Consider the following 15,329-nt stretch of genomic DNA (forward strand, 5'->3'; position numbering starts at 1 on the left):
ATTTGTGTGCATTCATTTCAGGCCAGGGCCAGAAGGAAACATGTACAATGAGGTGGCGTTTCTTGTTATGGGTGAGCCTGTGTGTGAGGATTGAACATGGGAGTCCTGCAAGTACAACATAAATGATCAGCTGTGGTAGCTGGGATTTTTGTTTCACTACTGCTTCAAGTCATTATGTGTCTTATACATAACCTTCCAGTGACAACCCAAATAAATAACTTCATATGGACCAAATATACCACAGTGATGATGATTTTAAACCAGTTTGTTTGATGGTTTCCTGTCCAATAAAGTTACCTTTCAATGGTCATTTCTTGTTGTGATTTTTTTGGCTGATCCACTTCAATGGATTCATTATAAATGTATCAAAGCAGCTGGCTTTGCAATCAAAATAAGGCCTGTAAAGTACTTGATATCACAGTCACAAAACTGCTGGTCTGAAACATGTTACACAACACTGTAAAGTCACTGCTTCAGGTGCAATGAAAATGCTACCTCACTAAATGGCTGGATAGATGGAGCTTTATCAATATAACACCTTTTTTTCATTCAAATGTATATTTGATTTGTTCCACAACGCAGGTATATCTGCAGGTACAGTCAAGCCTGTTTCTCATATTAGTGATACACTGTACACTTATAATTCATACAGTTTCATTCAGTTTATGCAGGGGGGTGGCCATTTTTTTCATAATCAAAGATGAATTAAAAAGCTGAACACACAGAGACAGAGACTGCAGTTTATACGTTGTCTCCTTCTACTTCAAGGTCAAAGACCAGGGAAGAAATGTTGGTGCATTTGCAGGACGCCAAGTCTGACTCCTGTCCAAATACCCGTATAAATGCAAGAAAACCACGGTGTGTCAGTGCATGTTATGTGCCCTTAAGACCGTGCTGCACTCTGCAGCTCTCTAAATCAATTGGTGTCCCTGTACGCAAACATCAAGATTGGTTTGATGAGAATGATGCAGAGATCCAAGTACTCTTCAGTGAAATAACATTGTCTGTATAAAGAGTACCTGAAGGACAGCAGCTCAAGATCAAATAAATAAAGCTGCCTTTCTCAACATCTGGAGGGTTGTCCAGGAGAGACTCAGAGCTATGCAAGATTTCTGGCTGTGCGCAAAAGCAGCAGAGATTCAATCCTATGCTGACGGCAGAAACATCAAATGCTTCTATGATGCACTCAAGCAGGTTTATGGTCCACAACACTCTGGAACTTCACCTCTCCTGAGTGCAGATGGAACAACACTCCTCACAGAGAAGCTAAAATCCTTGCAAGGTAGGCTAAGCACTTTAATTCAGTCCTCAATCAGCCATCCAGCATGAATGAGGAGACAATTACAAGACTGCCTCAAATTGAAATAAATCACTGCCTTGCTGCTCCACCCTAAATTGAGGAAACCAAGAAAGCCATAACCCTCCTCTCATCTGGTAAAGCTCCAGGGTCTGATGCCAACCTAGCAGATATCTACAAGGCCGGAGTGCCTAGTTGAGAAACTGACTGACTTCTTCTAATCCATGTGGATCTTAGAAGCTGTTCCCCAGGGGTTTAAAGATGCCATTATTATCCACCTCTACAAAAGGAAAGGAAATCAGCAGGTCTGTGACAACCACAGAGGCATCTCACTATTGTTTATTGCTGGCAAAATCCTGGCAAAGATCCTCTTAATCCATCTGACTACCCACCTAGACCACGGTCTGCTGCCGGAGAGTCAGTGTGGTTTCAGAAGAGACCGCGGAACCACTGACATGGTATTTACTGCCTGACAGCTCCAGGAGAAATACCAGGAACAAAATGGTGATCTCTATATTGCATCTGTAGACCTAACAAAAGCATTTGACACAGTCATCAGAGAAGGTCTATGGAAGATCATGGCCAAGTACAGGTGTCCAGACAAGTTAATCACCATAGTGCTCAAACTTCACAATGGCATGATGGCTAGTGTCAAAAACCAGCAAGACCCAAGTAGTGCACGTGGAGCCTTTGGACACCTGCATGACTCAGTGTGGGCAAGAAATGCATCCAACAGGAGACAAAACTGAAGGTCTACGAAGCTGTGGTAATACCAATCCTTCTGTATGGGTGTGAGACCTGGACAGTCTATCAGTGTCGTGCCAGAAATCTGAACCACCTCCACCTGAGCTGCCTGAGGAAACTGTGATGGTCACTGGCGATGTGACCATCATGCCATCCACAAGATTGCCAAAAAAGTCTTCTTTGGTGAACTGAAGTATGGCAAAAGAGCACAAGGTGGACCCAAAAAGCACTACAAGGATATTCGGAAGTCTTCTTTGCAGAGCTTTGAGATTGACCTCAGACACTGGGAACATCTAGCCCAGGACTGATCTGCCTGGAGAAGAATAGACCAAGAAGGTGCAGTCCTCAGTGAGAGCAGGAGACAATCCTGTGCTGTGTTTAAGAGGACCCACAAAACTGAAACATGCCAGGGTCATCATCAACCCTGATGGATGAACAAAGAAGATGTGCATGTAGCAAAGAAAGCACAGGATCTCCACATGCATCATAAGGACTTCCACACAATTCAACTTGTGCTAAAGCTATAACTAGCACTGTAGGCATGTTTGTAGCATCATCCAGTGGTGGAAAACAAACAATTTAAGAATTTAATTAACGTACTGGAACCATGTGACTAAATACCAAGCCGGTGTTTCCTTCCATTAACGATAATGTTCTTGGAGGTCAGGTGATCTTAACAGATTAGAGCAACACAGAGCTACATGACTCTCTATGGCTTCTCTTCTTTTTACAGTTAGCTTCCAATTGAATGGTTATTGTTACATTTATATTGTTAATAAATTATTTATATTTGAGCAAATGATGGACATCATATCACTCCACACCATAGACGATCAAAATTCGAATAAAAAAGATAATGAGTAATCATGACATAAAAACCAAGGATCCTAGACTAAACTAGACAAGTCTAAAAATGACAGACCCATCTGCAAGAAATAAAAAAAAAAAAAGATTGAGAATAGAATTGAATCGTGACCTTAAAATTGAAAATCAATGGGCTATATATAATCATAAACACCATTTCTATATGGCTCTTACACTTATACTAAACCATAACTTATACTAAAATCAATCCTTGAATCCCTTCCTTTTATAATTGATAATTGTAATTATTCTACTGAAATGTGAAGCATTCTGTAAGGTATATTTTACAAAGTGCTCTATAAATGAAGCAAAATCCCTATTATAAATGTTGTGAGATATTTTTTTGTGAACAACATTGTGACTCATACACCAGCCTGAGGGCTTGAACATCCGAGTCCAGGATGTTTAACATTGGTAGTCCAAATGCTGTGAGGAAACTGCCACTTACATGCTCTAACACGCTCATCTGCTGCTCTACTGTATAACAGGTAAATAATGGTAATTGTAGTCAAAGTGCAGCAGTACACCTATAGTAGAATTTAAACTTAAGATGACTGAATCCACAGAACATACGTTGTTTTAGATATAGAAATATTTGACTTGCAACAAATATTTGCCTCCTGCCAAGGGCAGGGGGCAGCGATGCACAAACCTCCTCCAGGAGCCAGGCTAAACCGGTTATGGGCTGTTTTTGGATTTTTTTTCAAAAACTTTCTTGGTTCAGCACCTCTATATATATATATATATATATTTATCATGATATCAAGATATGTTATCATGAATGTGTATTTGGACACCATGAATGCAATAGCAGGTGACCAGACTAGATGGTCTAGACTGTGTTGTCTTTGTCAGAATGTATCTATTACCAGATCAGGTGCTTTAGACACATTTCAGGATCAGTCAAGAACACCAACAGAAATGTGCTGAGATAAACTTTATTGAATGCAACACAAATCCATCAAACAAGGTGGGTTAAAGTCTTCATTGCTTATACTTTTCAAGGTAGTCCAAACGGGTTCATAGGAGCAAGAAACCACAGCTCATTTGCCCCTTGAGAAGATGTGAGTGGACTGCAAGAAATGCACACAAAAATTAACTCAGTAAATATTCATGTTTTCATGGTAAAAGTGAATTTCTCTGATCATCACTAAGAAAATGAAGTTGGTTTGCTTACTTGAAGAATGCAGCATAGAATTCCTGTGTCTCAAATGCACCAACTGAGTCAGCGATTGATTGAAGAGCGAAGTCGTCACTGATCATTTTTTCAATGTCAAACATGTTGTTGTTGTTGAACATGGAACTTAGCGCTAACACTGTCATGGTGGTGGTGTCAGTGAGGAACAGCTGTAAATCAACATTAGTTATCTACAGAGCTCATGGTCGATGCCACAGAAACAGTTCACACATGAAGGAAATTATGATCAAATGAAGGACATGAAGGTGTTCTTGCCATTGTTGTGCAATAGCTTACCGAATCATCATGAGGAGCGGGAGGTTGTGAAAATAAAGACGGCAGCAAGAAACTCCACATGATTTCACTTTCCAGAGAACTGTTGTCAGGTATTGTCATAATCAGAGGAGATACCATGTCAAATGTTGTTCCTAAAGGTAGACAATCAGGAAAACACAAGACATTTAACAAACCACATAACACATCAAATGCACTCACAAAGCCTAACAAATCATATACTGTATAAGATGCACAGTCTTTATGACTTGAACATCCACGGATGAAACCAAAGTACCAGTGTTTTTTACCAAAGTAATAAACATTTTCTTTTTAAAGCAAACGTGAATTTTAGATTAGATTAGACTTTAGCAACTGGAACAAGTAGCAATTAAATGACTTTATTTTTGGAGAATGAACAATTATACAAACCATCAGCGTTGGCACCGTTGAAATACTCCATTAATTTTTGGACCGAGTCATCGAAATCACCGAACATGGATGAATTAGTTGAAACCCAAGTTGCAGGATTGTACTGACGGACCTGCAGGACATAAGCAAATATGTTGAAGTGGGATTTGGGAAGTTTGTGACCCCTGAATGGTGAAAAAAGTTTTCTCTTTTGCCAAGAGACACTCACCTCATAATTGTCATTTGTAGAAAGCAGATCATACATCCAATTTTGAGCAGGGTCTCTGTGAAATGATTAATAAAAAGGTATGAGATGTTTTAAGGTGAAGTCATTTTCTAATGGCCACACTTGTATTTTAAACCATCTCCAACTTTGCAAGTTCTGTAGCAATCTACTTAATAAATGAGGAAAAGTAAGATTAATTTTGGGTTTCTTACACTTCTTGGGCCTCAGCTGTCAGTGCCAGCAGAAAGACAACAAGTCCTGAAACGTATATCCTGGGACACACACATAGTTTTCATTTAGCAATAAGACGTAACAAGTAGATTTAGTTCATTTACCGAGACAAGTGAATCCTCACAAAAGAATTATACTTGAATTATTGCATGTACTTACATCTTGACTGAGGATTGTGTTTGGTGAATCCAAAAGTGTGAATTTCCAGAGTGGTCCAACACAGCTATTTATTCCATTGGTGGCTGTTTGTAGGAAAACAGACCACTCCCTAAGCCAATAACACAAATCACAGCATGGGCTGTCAAAGCCAATAAGAAGCCAACAAAGAAAAACAGAAAAAAGTTTAAAAAAAACAAACATTGTCATCTATGTTGTTTAATAAATATTTGTTTACAGTGTTTGTAGACTTAACTGCTCTGCTGAACAAGTCAGTTCAACCGTAAAACAGCAAGTAAAACGTGACACAAGTGACTCAGAACAACAGAGGTAGAATTATTTCATTAACTTTTACTAATATCAAATAAAGTCACTCGGCAGAATAAGTCATTTTTTTCTTTATGCTTGTGCATATATTATGTTTACAACAGCAACATTTACTTACTTTGATCTCCACTAAAGCAAGTAGGCTAGTATGTGTGTGTGTGTGTGTGTGTGTGTGTGTGTGTGTGTGTAACTTTGTGAGGGCCATACAATGAACTATAGGGAAATAGGACATTTTGGGAATGTGAGGACATGTTGGCTGATGTTCTGTTGAGCATTTAGACTTGGTTTTAGGATCCCCAATCCCCATTGCTCCCTGGGCACAGATATTGCTGCCCACGTGTGTTCACTCCTGGTTTGTAATAATCCAGGCAGGTTTTTGATATTGATATTGATAATACGATTTATTGTTGTTTACACTGGCTTTAGGCTTCAGCACACTAACCCAGTATTAGCTCAGTTTAAATGTTGCAGGTAAGGGGAGGAAATTGTAAACATATTGACACTGATCTGTCTTTGATTGTCCATGTGAACTCTATTTTTGCACTGCGTCCACTTTAGTGATAAGTTAAGTTAAAATCAAAAACAGAGCAGTTCACATATAGTGCAAGTGAGGGGATAAAAGAGTATATAAACTGCTTTATTAGCAGCAGGTCACATATATTTAAGGTACATTGACAAACTTTAAGAGTAACTGTTTTCAAAAATGAACGGAAGCCTAAAACCATTTCTCTGAAAGAACATCCTCATAGAGACATGGCATAAAAACATTGTACTGTGGTTAAAAAACAAAACAAAAACCAGTAGCTATGAGTAAGTGGGACATAATAAGGATAAATGATATCTGTTAATATCTGTTTCAATTATTTTTAAGGATTGCATGTTGATCACATTAAAGTTCTTCTCACATCTATATGTGCACAAGCATAAAGAAAAAAATGACTTATTCTGCCGAGTGACTTTATTTGATATTAGTAAAAGTTAATGAAATAATTCTACCTCTGTTGTTCTGAGTCACTTGTGTCACGTTTTACTTGCTGTTTTACGGTTGAACTGACTTGTTTAGCAGAGCAGTTAAGTCTACAAACACTGTAAACAAATATTTATTAAACAACGTAGATGACAATGTTTGTTTGTTTTTTAACTTTTTTCTGTTTTTCTTTGTTGGCTTCCTATTGGCTTTGACAGCGCATGCTGTGATTTGTGTTATTGGCTCAGGGAGTGGTCTGTTTTCCTACAAACAGCCACCAATGGAATAAATAGCTGTGTTGGACCACTCTGGAAATTCACACTTTTGGATTCACCAAACACAATCCTCAGTCAAGATGTAAGTACATGCTATAATTCAAGTATAATTCTTTTGTGAGGATTCTCCTGTCTCAGTAAATGAACTAAATCTACTTGTTACGTCTTATTGCTAAATGAAAACTCTATGTGTGTGTCGCAGGATATACGTTTCAGGACTTGTTGTCTTTTTGCTGGCACTGACAGCTGAGGCCCAAGAAGTGTAAGAAACCCAAATTTAATCTTACTTTTTCTCATTCATTAAGTAGATTGCTACAGAACTTGCAAAGTTGGAGATGGTGGCCATTAGAAAATGACTTCACCTTAAAATGTCTCATACCTTTTTATTAATCATTTCACAGAGACCCTGCTCAAAATTGGATGTATGATCTGCTTTCTACAAATGACAATTATGAAGTGAGTGTCTCTTGGCAAAAGAGAAAACCTTTTTCACCATTCAGGGGTCACAAACATCTCAAATCCCACTTCAACATATTTGCTTATGTCCTGCAGGTCCGTCAGTACAATCCTGCAACTTGGGTTTCAACTAATTCATCCATGTTCGGTGATTTCGATGACTCAGTCCAAAAATTAATGGAGTATTTTAACGGTGCCAACGCTGATGGTTTGTATAATTGTTCATTCTCCAAAAATAAAGTCATTTAATTGCTACTTGTTCCAGTTGCTAAAGTCTAATCTTATCTAAAATTCACGTTTGCTTTAAAAAGAAAATGTTTATTACTTTGGTAAAAAACACTGGTACTTTGGTTTCATCCGTGGATGTTCAAGTCATAAAGACTGTGCATATTATACAGTATATGATTTGTTAGGCTTTCTGAGTGCATTTGATGTGTTATGTGGTTTGTTAAATGTCTTGTGTTTTCCTAATTGTCTACCTTTAGGAACAACATTTGACATGGTATCTCCTCTGATTATGACAATACCTGACAACAGTTCTCTGGAAAGTGAAATCATGTGGAGTTTCTTGCTGCCGTCTTTATTTTCACAACCTCCCGCTCCTCATGATGATTCGGTAAGCTATAGCACAAAAATGGCAAGAACACCTTCATGACCTTCATCTGATCATAATTTCCTTCATGTGTGAACTGATTGTGTGGCATCGACCATGAGCTCTGTAGATAACTAATGTTGATTTACAGCTGTTCCTCACTGACACAACCACCATGACAGTGTTAGCGCTAAGTTCGATGTTCAACAACAACAACATGTTTGACATTGAAAAAATGATCAGTGACGACTTCGCTCTTCAATCAATCGTTGACTCAGTTGGTGCATTTGAGACACAGGAATTCTATGCTGCATTCTTCAAGTAAGCACACCAACTTCATTTTCTTAGTGATGATCAGAGAAATTCACTCTTACCATGAAAACATGAATATTTACTGAGTTAATGTTTGTGTGCATTTCTTGCAGTCCTCTCACATCTTCTCAAGGGGCAAATGAGCTGTGGTTTCTTGCTCCTATGAACCCGTTTGGACTACCATCTTTTTAAGTGGAATATTGTTCTCTGGGCATTGACCACGTAAATACAAAAATGTAGCTGGTCTTTCGTGTCTCTCTTTCATTAACCATGATATGAGTTTCTTGAAAAGTATAAACAATGAAGACTTTAAACCACCTTGTTTGATGGATTTGTGTTTGATGTTCGTGACTGATCCTTAAATGTGTCTAAAGCACCTGGTCTGGTAATAGATACATTCCGACAAAGACAACACAGTGTAAACAGATTTTAGTGAGTTTTCCTTTTGAAAGAGGAGACATTTCAATCCAAAGCAAAAACAACTGGTGACAATAAACAAGTGACTATTTTATGAATAAATGTCATAATCCCTTTCCAAGCATCTGGGTGGGAGTTGTACATTATTTGTGTCTAAGTGTGTTGCTGGGTTTGAAAAACACAGAAATATGGACATCTTCCCTGGTGAATTGGATATTTGTTTGCTCTGTATTCTGTGAACATTTGCACTTCTAGATTTAGATTTTAATCCATGTGTGATCAGAACCAGAAGTTAGGTTTTGTTCTGCTCTATTTTATCCATGCACCTTCAACTGTGGGAAATCTAAATGATTAAGGGGTAAAAAATGAAATTATAAGTATTGAGCATTGTCAAAACTAAATTTTGAGCATTTAGTGTTATGAATGCTTTTGTTAATGCAGTACTTCTCAAATAGTGGGGTCGGCCCTCCTGGGGGGGACGCAGAGAGGTGTCAGGGGGCGTGTGAGAGGCAGGGTGGGACAAATCATACAGTGGTTTATACAGATAAATAAATAAATATTATCAGGTTCTCAATAGTATTTCAATTCAGGGGGGCCATGAAAAACCGACCCACCGACCCTCATATGAGGGTAAAGGGGTAGAAGATGGATGTTTTTTTGGATGTTTGGATGTTTTTGGACTATGGGAGGAAATCAGAGAACCAGGAGAAAATCCACACGCACACAGGGAGAACATGTGAACTCCTCACAGGAAGGCCTTCTTTCAAATCATTTTGGTAATCCTAACTGACCTAAAACAGGAAAAGTGATTGTCTCATTTCATGTCAGACAGTGAGAAAAAAAAGCATATGTGTCTTTTTATATAGTGTATGTAAACTCCTAGTTTCAACTGTATATATGTATATTCATTGTATATGGGATGAGTAACCTGTTATGTGTGGTCTACTGAGAGCAGTGTTTGTTGACGTTAACAGCTGCAGGGAGGAACGACTTGCGACAACACTCCATCAGACATTTAGGATGCTTAACTTTTAACTTATTGAAAAGAAGTTAATATCCATAACAATGGAAAGTTTAAACCGTTCAATGTCCCAGACGTGCAAATAAATATTGGTAAAACAATTGTGCTAAATAGCACAAAGTAAGAACATGTTAAAAAAAAGCTTACTGTATTTACTGTATGAGGTTACAGTGTTTGCTTGTAATGTATAAATAAATAAATAAATGTATGGAACAACAATATAAAATGAAATTAATTATATACATTTTCTGGCTATAAGAGTTTTATTTCTTTCTACATGAGGAGAATCAGGATATCTATGCCTTATTTTCCAAACACAGCAGCTTGGAATGACCACCTTCACCCAGGTGACCAAGCTGTCAGTAAACAAAGTGTCTGTACTGCAGCTGCTGTGATAAAACCATGAAAAAGACAATATGAGAAAATATTCAGCATAGACCTGGCATCCATAGCTTCTATGAGCTCACCTCTAAACGTGACCACTTTCTCTGTGGTGAAAATGACGTGTTCTCAATGAGTCCACACTGCTATTGCCAAACTTACAAACTTCCCGTAGCTACAGCGTGGAGACGACGCAGAACTGTTTTCCTGACTTCTTCTTTATGTGACAAAAGACTACAACTGTGTGAGATAAGTAATATTCCTGGAGGCGTGTGCAATTACACTTGGCAACTGTGGGGGGCACTTGTGAGTGGAACATCTGTAAGATAAGATAAGATAAGATAAGCTGTCACAGCAGCAAAGACAGTAGGCTAAAGATGAAGACAATAAATAACAAACATGCTTCCCAAGAAAGTACAATGAAGAAAGATACTAACAATACGATTAGAAAAAGTAAAAATAGGATGAACATTATAGACAGTTTCCATAATATATACAGTATGGGCTTGATATTTACAGTATGAACAAGGATATGAACATACGATTTTGTGTATGTACACAACCAGTCAAAAGTTTGGACACACCTCCTCATTCAAGTATATGGAAATGTGGGTCCAAACTTTTGACTGGTAGTGTATATTGCACCTATGTAAAGTATGTTATATATATATACAGTTGAAACCAGAAGTTTACATACACTATATAAAAAGACACATATGCTTTTTTTCTCACTGTCTGACATGAAATGAGACAATCACTTTTCCTGTTTTAGGTCCATTAGATTACCAAAATTATTTCTATTTGCTAAATGCCAGAATAATGAGAGAAGGATTTTTTTTAGACATTTTTTTATTACTTTCTTCAAAGTCAGAAGTTTATATACATATACTATGATTATTATGCCTTTACACAATTTGGGAAAGCCCAAATGAAGATGTCTTGTCTTTGGAAGCTTCTGACAACATTTGAGTTAATTAGAGACACACCTGTGGATGTATTTTAAGGCACACCTGAAACACACTGCTTCTTTGTGTAACATCATGGGAAAGTCAAAAGAAATCAGCCAAGATATCAGGAAGAGAATTGTGGACTTGCACAAGTCTGGTTCATCCTTGGGTGCAATTTCCAGATGCCTGAAGATGCCACGTTCATCTGTTCAAACAATTATACTTGTGCAAGTAATAAAAAATTGGCTAAAAAAATCCTTCTCTCACTATTCTGACATTTAGCAAATAGAAATCATTTTGGTAATCCTAACGGACCTAAAACAAGAAAAGTGATTGTCTCATTTCATGTCAGACAGTGAGAAAAAAAGCATATGTGTCTTTTTATATAGTGTATGTAAACTCCTAGTTTCAACTGTATATATGTATATTCATTGCATATGGGATGAGTAACCTGTTATGTGTGGTCTACTGAGAGCAGTGTTTGTTGACGTTAACAGCTGCAGGGAGGAACAACTTGCGACAACACTGCATCAGACATTTAGGATGCTTCAGTCCATGAGCGAGCTGCCCAGTGCTGTGATGGTGTCCTACAGGGGGTGGGAGACATTGTCCAATCAGAGATGAGAGCTTTGGAGATAAACAGAATCTTTGAATCTGTTTATGATTAAATATCTGTGCATATTATTTCCATTATTTATAATTTAATTAGGGTGTAAGAGGGTGTACAGAGTCCCAGGGAGGCCGCATACTGACCTGGCCAAATGCATGTGAAGATAAAAGAGGAAAGATGACCTTGCTAAACACAGCTTTTCACAAGTCATCAGTATTATAAACATCTGAAAAGGTGTTCAGGTAGCAACTTCAGCTTCATGTTCATTTTCTGCCTTTAACTTAAGTCTGTTAAAGGTTTCAAAACTTAATCATTTATAAGGACATAAACCCTTCTTCCTTTCTGTTTTTACTTTCCAATAACTACTTCCTCATATTCCACCTCTCCCTCTCAACCCAGCTCATTTTCCTTTTTTATTCCTCTCTCTATTTAATTAATTTAAAACAAAGATTAGATAAAAATAGTAAATGTCCCTAGAAGGTTCTCCACAACACATGAGGTGACCGTGATCATGACCATTAGCAGATGTTAGATACATGTCAGAAGATAAAAGTACCTTAGAGTAGATATGGTTAAGAAACATTTTTATACTGATATATCAAAATAAAACTATATTATTTTATTTATTATTATATTTGTAGTTTGCACTGGCTTCAGGCATCAGCCAACTCATCCAGGATGTTTAAACCATGTTTAAACAAGTTTAGTTCAAGCGCTGTAGGTAAGGTAAGTAAAGAGTGTACAATGTGAAATAATTTTCCATTTCATAATTTTTCTGTATTGGCTTCTGATTGGCTTTGACAGCCTATGGTGTACTTTGTGTTATTGGCCCAGGGAGTGGCCTTTTTTAACCCACAAATTAAATAGCTGTGCTGGAAAAGTCTGAGAAGTCACAGTTCTTGGATCAGCTGAACACAATCCTCAGTCAAGATGTAAGTACATTTTATTTTCCTGATTGCCATTTGTAAATTGGCTCAAGCTGAAAACATTTTTATATGTAGTTATATTTAACATTTAAATTTAGATTTAACATTTAGATTTAAATGTACTAATTTGAATTAACATTTACATTCAGAATTTATATTTAAAATTAAAATTTAGATTTTGACTTAACATATAGATTTAAGTTTAATATTTTTAGATTTAACATTTAGATTTAGATTTGACATTTAGATTTAATATTTAACATTTAGGTGTAGCATTTAATATTTAGATTTAACTATTTAATATATGTATAAAAAATAAATATATATAAATATTGGTCTAAATGTGTTGAAAAAGTCACAATTCACAGCACTTAGTACTTAAACATAGTTTTAAGCTAAATGTGGCAAAATGTTGATGTTATTTTCAGCTTGAATCAGTTTTCAAACGACGGCTCATATCTGCTTTGTACGTTTTATTGCTAAATTAAAACATGAAAATGTGTGTGTGCCCCAGGATACACATTTCAGGACTTGTTGTCTGTCTGCTGGCACTGACGGCTGAGGCCCATGTAGGGTAAGAAACACATATTTCATCTTATTTAGTCCTATGTATTAAGCAGATTGCTACAAAATTTGCAAACCGGCAAACCAATTAAAGCCTAAAAATGACTTATCAGCGAATGAGGTAAATTGTTGGATAAATGAATGAGTCTGACCCAGATGCTCATTCTTCATCACATTATATACCTCTGCCATTGTGTGTCCTTTTCAAAATAATTTCACAGACATTCTACTGGAACCTGGATGTATGAGCTCATTTGTGAGACTGACTTCTATGAGGTGAGTGTCTCTTGGCAAAAGAGAAAACTTTTTTTTCACTTTCAGTGCTCACAAAATTTTAAACATATTTTCTCATGTACTGCAGGTCCGTGAATACAAGTCTGCAACTTGGGTTACAACTTCATCCCTGTTCATTGAAGATGCACTCCAACGTTTATTTGGGTATTTCAACGGTTCCAACATTCATGGTTCGTGTGTGTGTGTGTGTGTGTGTATGTTCTTGTATGGATATCTTTGTGAGGACCTAAACACCTATAAACCTAAGGGAGTGAGGACATTTTGGCTGTTCCTCACTTTGTATCACCCCTTCAAAGGGTTTTTGGAGGGCTAAGACCTGGTTTTAGGGTTAGGATAAAGGTTAGGTACTTAGTTGTGATGGTTAAGGTTAGGGTAAGGGCCTAGGGAATGCATTATGTCTATGAGTGTCCTCATTACAAATGCTGAAAAAAACATTACACTTTAAAAGTATCATTTTCAGAAAGCACTGGTGCTTTGGTTGTATTAGTGCATGATCTAGTCACAATAATAATCATAATAATGTATTTATTTATATAGAAGTGCATCACAAATAAAAAGAGAGCTAATAAACACACGTGGAAACCCAGTAAAATCAGGTAAAAGCACAAAACTAAAAGGAGAATAATAAAAAATAATAAATAAAAATATAAACAAATTAAAGGAATAAAAGTAAAACACAAATTTCAAATGGGCATAAATCAGAAAAGGCGATACAATAAAATAAGAGTCTTCTGTCAGAGAATCTCAATGTGCGTACAGGGACATATGAGGATAAAAGTTCTGCAATATATGTAGGAGCCAGACCATTAAGAGCCTTGTAGGTAATTAAAAGAGCCTTAAAATAAATTCTAAAATGTTCTAAAGGTCAAACATGTACAGGGATCCAGTGTAAAGAGGCTAAAGCCAGAATTATGTATTTGAATCTATTTACCCTGGTTAAAAGCCTGGTAGCTTAGTTCTATAGAGATGATCCTAATGTCTAAACATCAGTTGTGTGGTCTCAATGTCTTTCTTTAGGAACAACATTTGACATAACACCTCCTTTGATTGTGACGGTCCCTAACAACAGTTCTCTGGAAAAAACAGTCTACTGGAGTTTCTTGCTGCCAACTGTACCTTTCTCTCCCACTCCTACTGATGATTTGGTAAGCTATGGCACAAAAATGGCAGGGACACATTTATCTTCATTTGATCATAATTTCCATCATATGTGAACTGATTGTGTGGCATCTACCATGAGCTCGGAAGATAACTTAAGTTGACTTGCAGGTGTCCCTCACTGACACAGCACCCATGACAATGTTTGTGCTACATTCATTGCCCAACAACACCGATGTCAACATGACCATGTATCAATCAGTTCTTGACGCAGCCAATTATAATCGCGAGGTCCACTACGCTGTGTATTACAAGTAAGCAAATCAACATTAATCTTTTATCTCCTTTTTTTCATAAAACACTTAAATATATTTAGTGATTTAATGTCTTTGTGTTTCTTGCAGTCCCCTCTCTTCTTCTTGGAGAGATGAGGTGTGGTTTCATATTCCTCGGAACCCGGCTGACACCAGTGGGGAATGGAGCAGTGAGGAAATGCCCCTTTTATGCCCTTGATGGCTTAAATACAACTGACTTTGGCATATTTGTTTCGTTATGATTGAAATACTCTGGTGAAATGAAGGCCATAAATCACCTTGGTTGGATTTATGTTATATTCATTAAAGTCGGTTGCCTCCATGTGTTCCTGTTGTTCTTGACTGATCCTAAAGCAGCTGGGTTGGATAAAGTCTACTTTAGACTGATATAATTCAACCATACCAATAGATGTCATTACTTCAACAAGACCACACTGACATGATTACAA

General features: G+C 37.1%; 4 protein-coding genes across 4 annotated transcripts in view; 3 read left to right on the forward strand and 1 right to left on the reverse strand.

Moving 5' to 3' along the window:
* The window catches only part of LOC131475687 (heme-binding protein 1-like), a 1,982-nt gene extending 1,672 nt beyond the window's left edge, over positions 1–310 (forward strand). Inside the window, exon 7 of the mRNA XM_058653955.1 lies at positions 22–310. Within this exon, the coding sequence (XP_058509938.1) occupies positions 22–94 (73 nt within the window). The 3' untranslated portion in view covers positions 95–310. The remainder of the gene's footprint in view (positions 1–21) is intronic.
* A 3,517-nt stretch (positions 311–3,827) lies between these two features.
* Positions 3,828–5,475, reverse strand: LOC131475867 (heme-binding protein 2-like). The gene is made up of 7 exons (XM_058654222.1): positions 5,383–5,475; positions 5,205–5,264; positions 4,996–5,050; positions 4,788–4,899; positions 4,380–4,510; positions 4,083–4,252; positions 3,828–3,978 (listed from the first exon to the last, which is right to left on the reverse strand). Coding segments are annotated over exons 1-7 (603 nt in total). The 5' UTR covers positions 5,385–5,475; the 3' UTR covers positions 3,828–3,905.
* A 1,497-nt stretch (positions 5,476–6,972) lies between these two features.
* On the forward strand, positions 6,973–8,626 carry LOC131475676 (heme-binding protein 2-like). The gene is made up of 7 exons (XM_058653942.1): positions 6,973–7,030; positions 7,151–7,210; positions 7,350–7,404; positions 7,501–7,612; positions 7,890–8,020; positions 8,148–8,317; positions 8,422–8,626. Coding segments are annotated over exons 1-7 (609 nt in total). The 5' UTR covers positions 6,973–7,028; the 3' UTR covers positions 8,501–8,626.
* Positions 8,627–12,530: 3,904 nt separating this feature from the next.
* Positions 12,531–15,202, forward strand: LOC131474964 (heme-binding protein 2-like). Its single transcript, XM_058652704.1, has 7 exons — positions 12,531–12,616; positions 13,125–13,184; positions 13,396–13,450; positions 13,536–13,638; positions 14,486–14,613; positions 14,738–14,880; positions 14,971–15,202. Coding segments are annotated over exons 1-7 (600 nt in total). The 5' UTR covers positions 12,531–12,614; the 3' UTR covers positions 15,080–15,202.
* Positions 15,203–15,329: the final 127 nt, after the last annotated feature.

The sequence above is a fragment of the Solea solea genome, chromosome 16, assembly GCF_958295425.1.
Source record: "Solea solea chromosome 16, fSolSol10.1, whole genome shotgun sequence".
In the NCBI taxonomy this organism is placed as follows: Eukaryota; Metazoa; Chordata; class Actinopteri; order Pleuronectiformes; family Soleidae; genus Solea; species Solea solea.

Bases quoted from the DNA above. Each gene is read 5' to 3' on its own strand.
- LOC131475676 (XM_058653942.1), top strand. The intron at 7,613-7,889 runs GTTTGTATAATT...GTCTACCTTTAG, and splicing joins TAACGGTGCCAACGCTGATG to GAACAACATTTGACATGGTA. The intron at 8,318-8,421 runs GTAAGCACACCA...CATTTCTTGCAG, and splicing joins TTCTATGCTGCATTCTTCAA to TCCTCTCACATCTTCTCAAG.
- LOC131474964 (XM_058652704.1), top strand. The intron at 13,185-13,395 runs GTAAGAAACACA...ATAATTTCACAG, and splicing joins ACGGCTGAGGCCCATGTAGG to ACATTCTACTGGAACCTGGA. The intron at 14,614-14,737 runs GTAAGCTATGGC...GTTGACTTGCAG, and splicing joins CCACTCCTACTGATGATTTG to GTGTCCCTCACTGACACAGC.
- LOC131475867 (XM_058654222.1), bottom strand. The intron at 4,511-4,787 runs GTTTGTATAATT...GTCTACCTTTAG, and splicing joins CAACGGTGCCAACGCTGATG to GAACAACATTTGACATGGTA. The intron at 3,979-4,082 runs GTAAGCAAACCA...CATTTCTTGCAG, and splicing joins TTCTATGCTGCATTCTTCAA to TCCACTCACATCTTCTCAAG.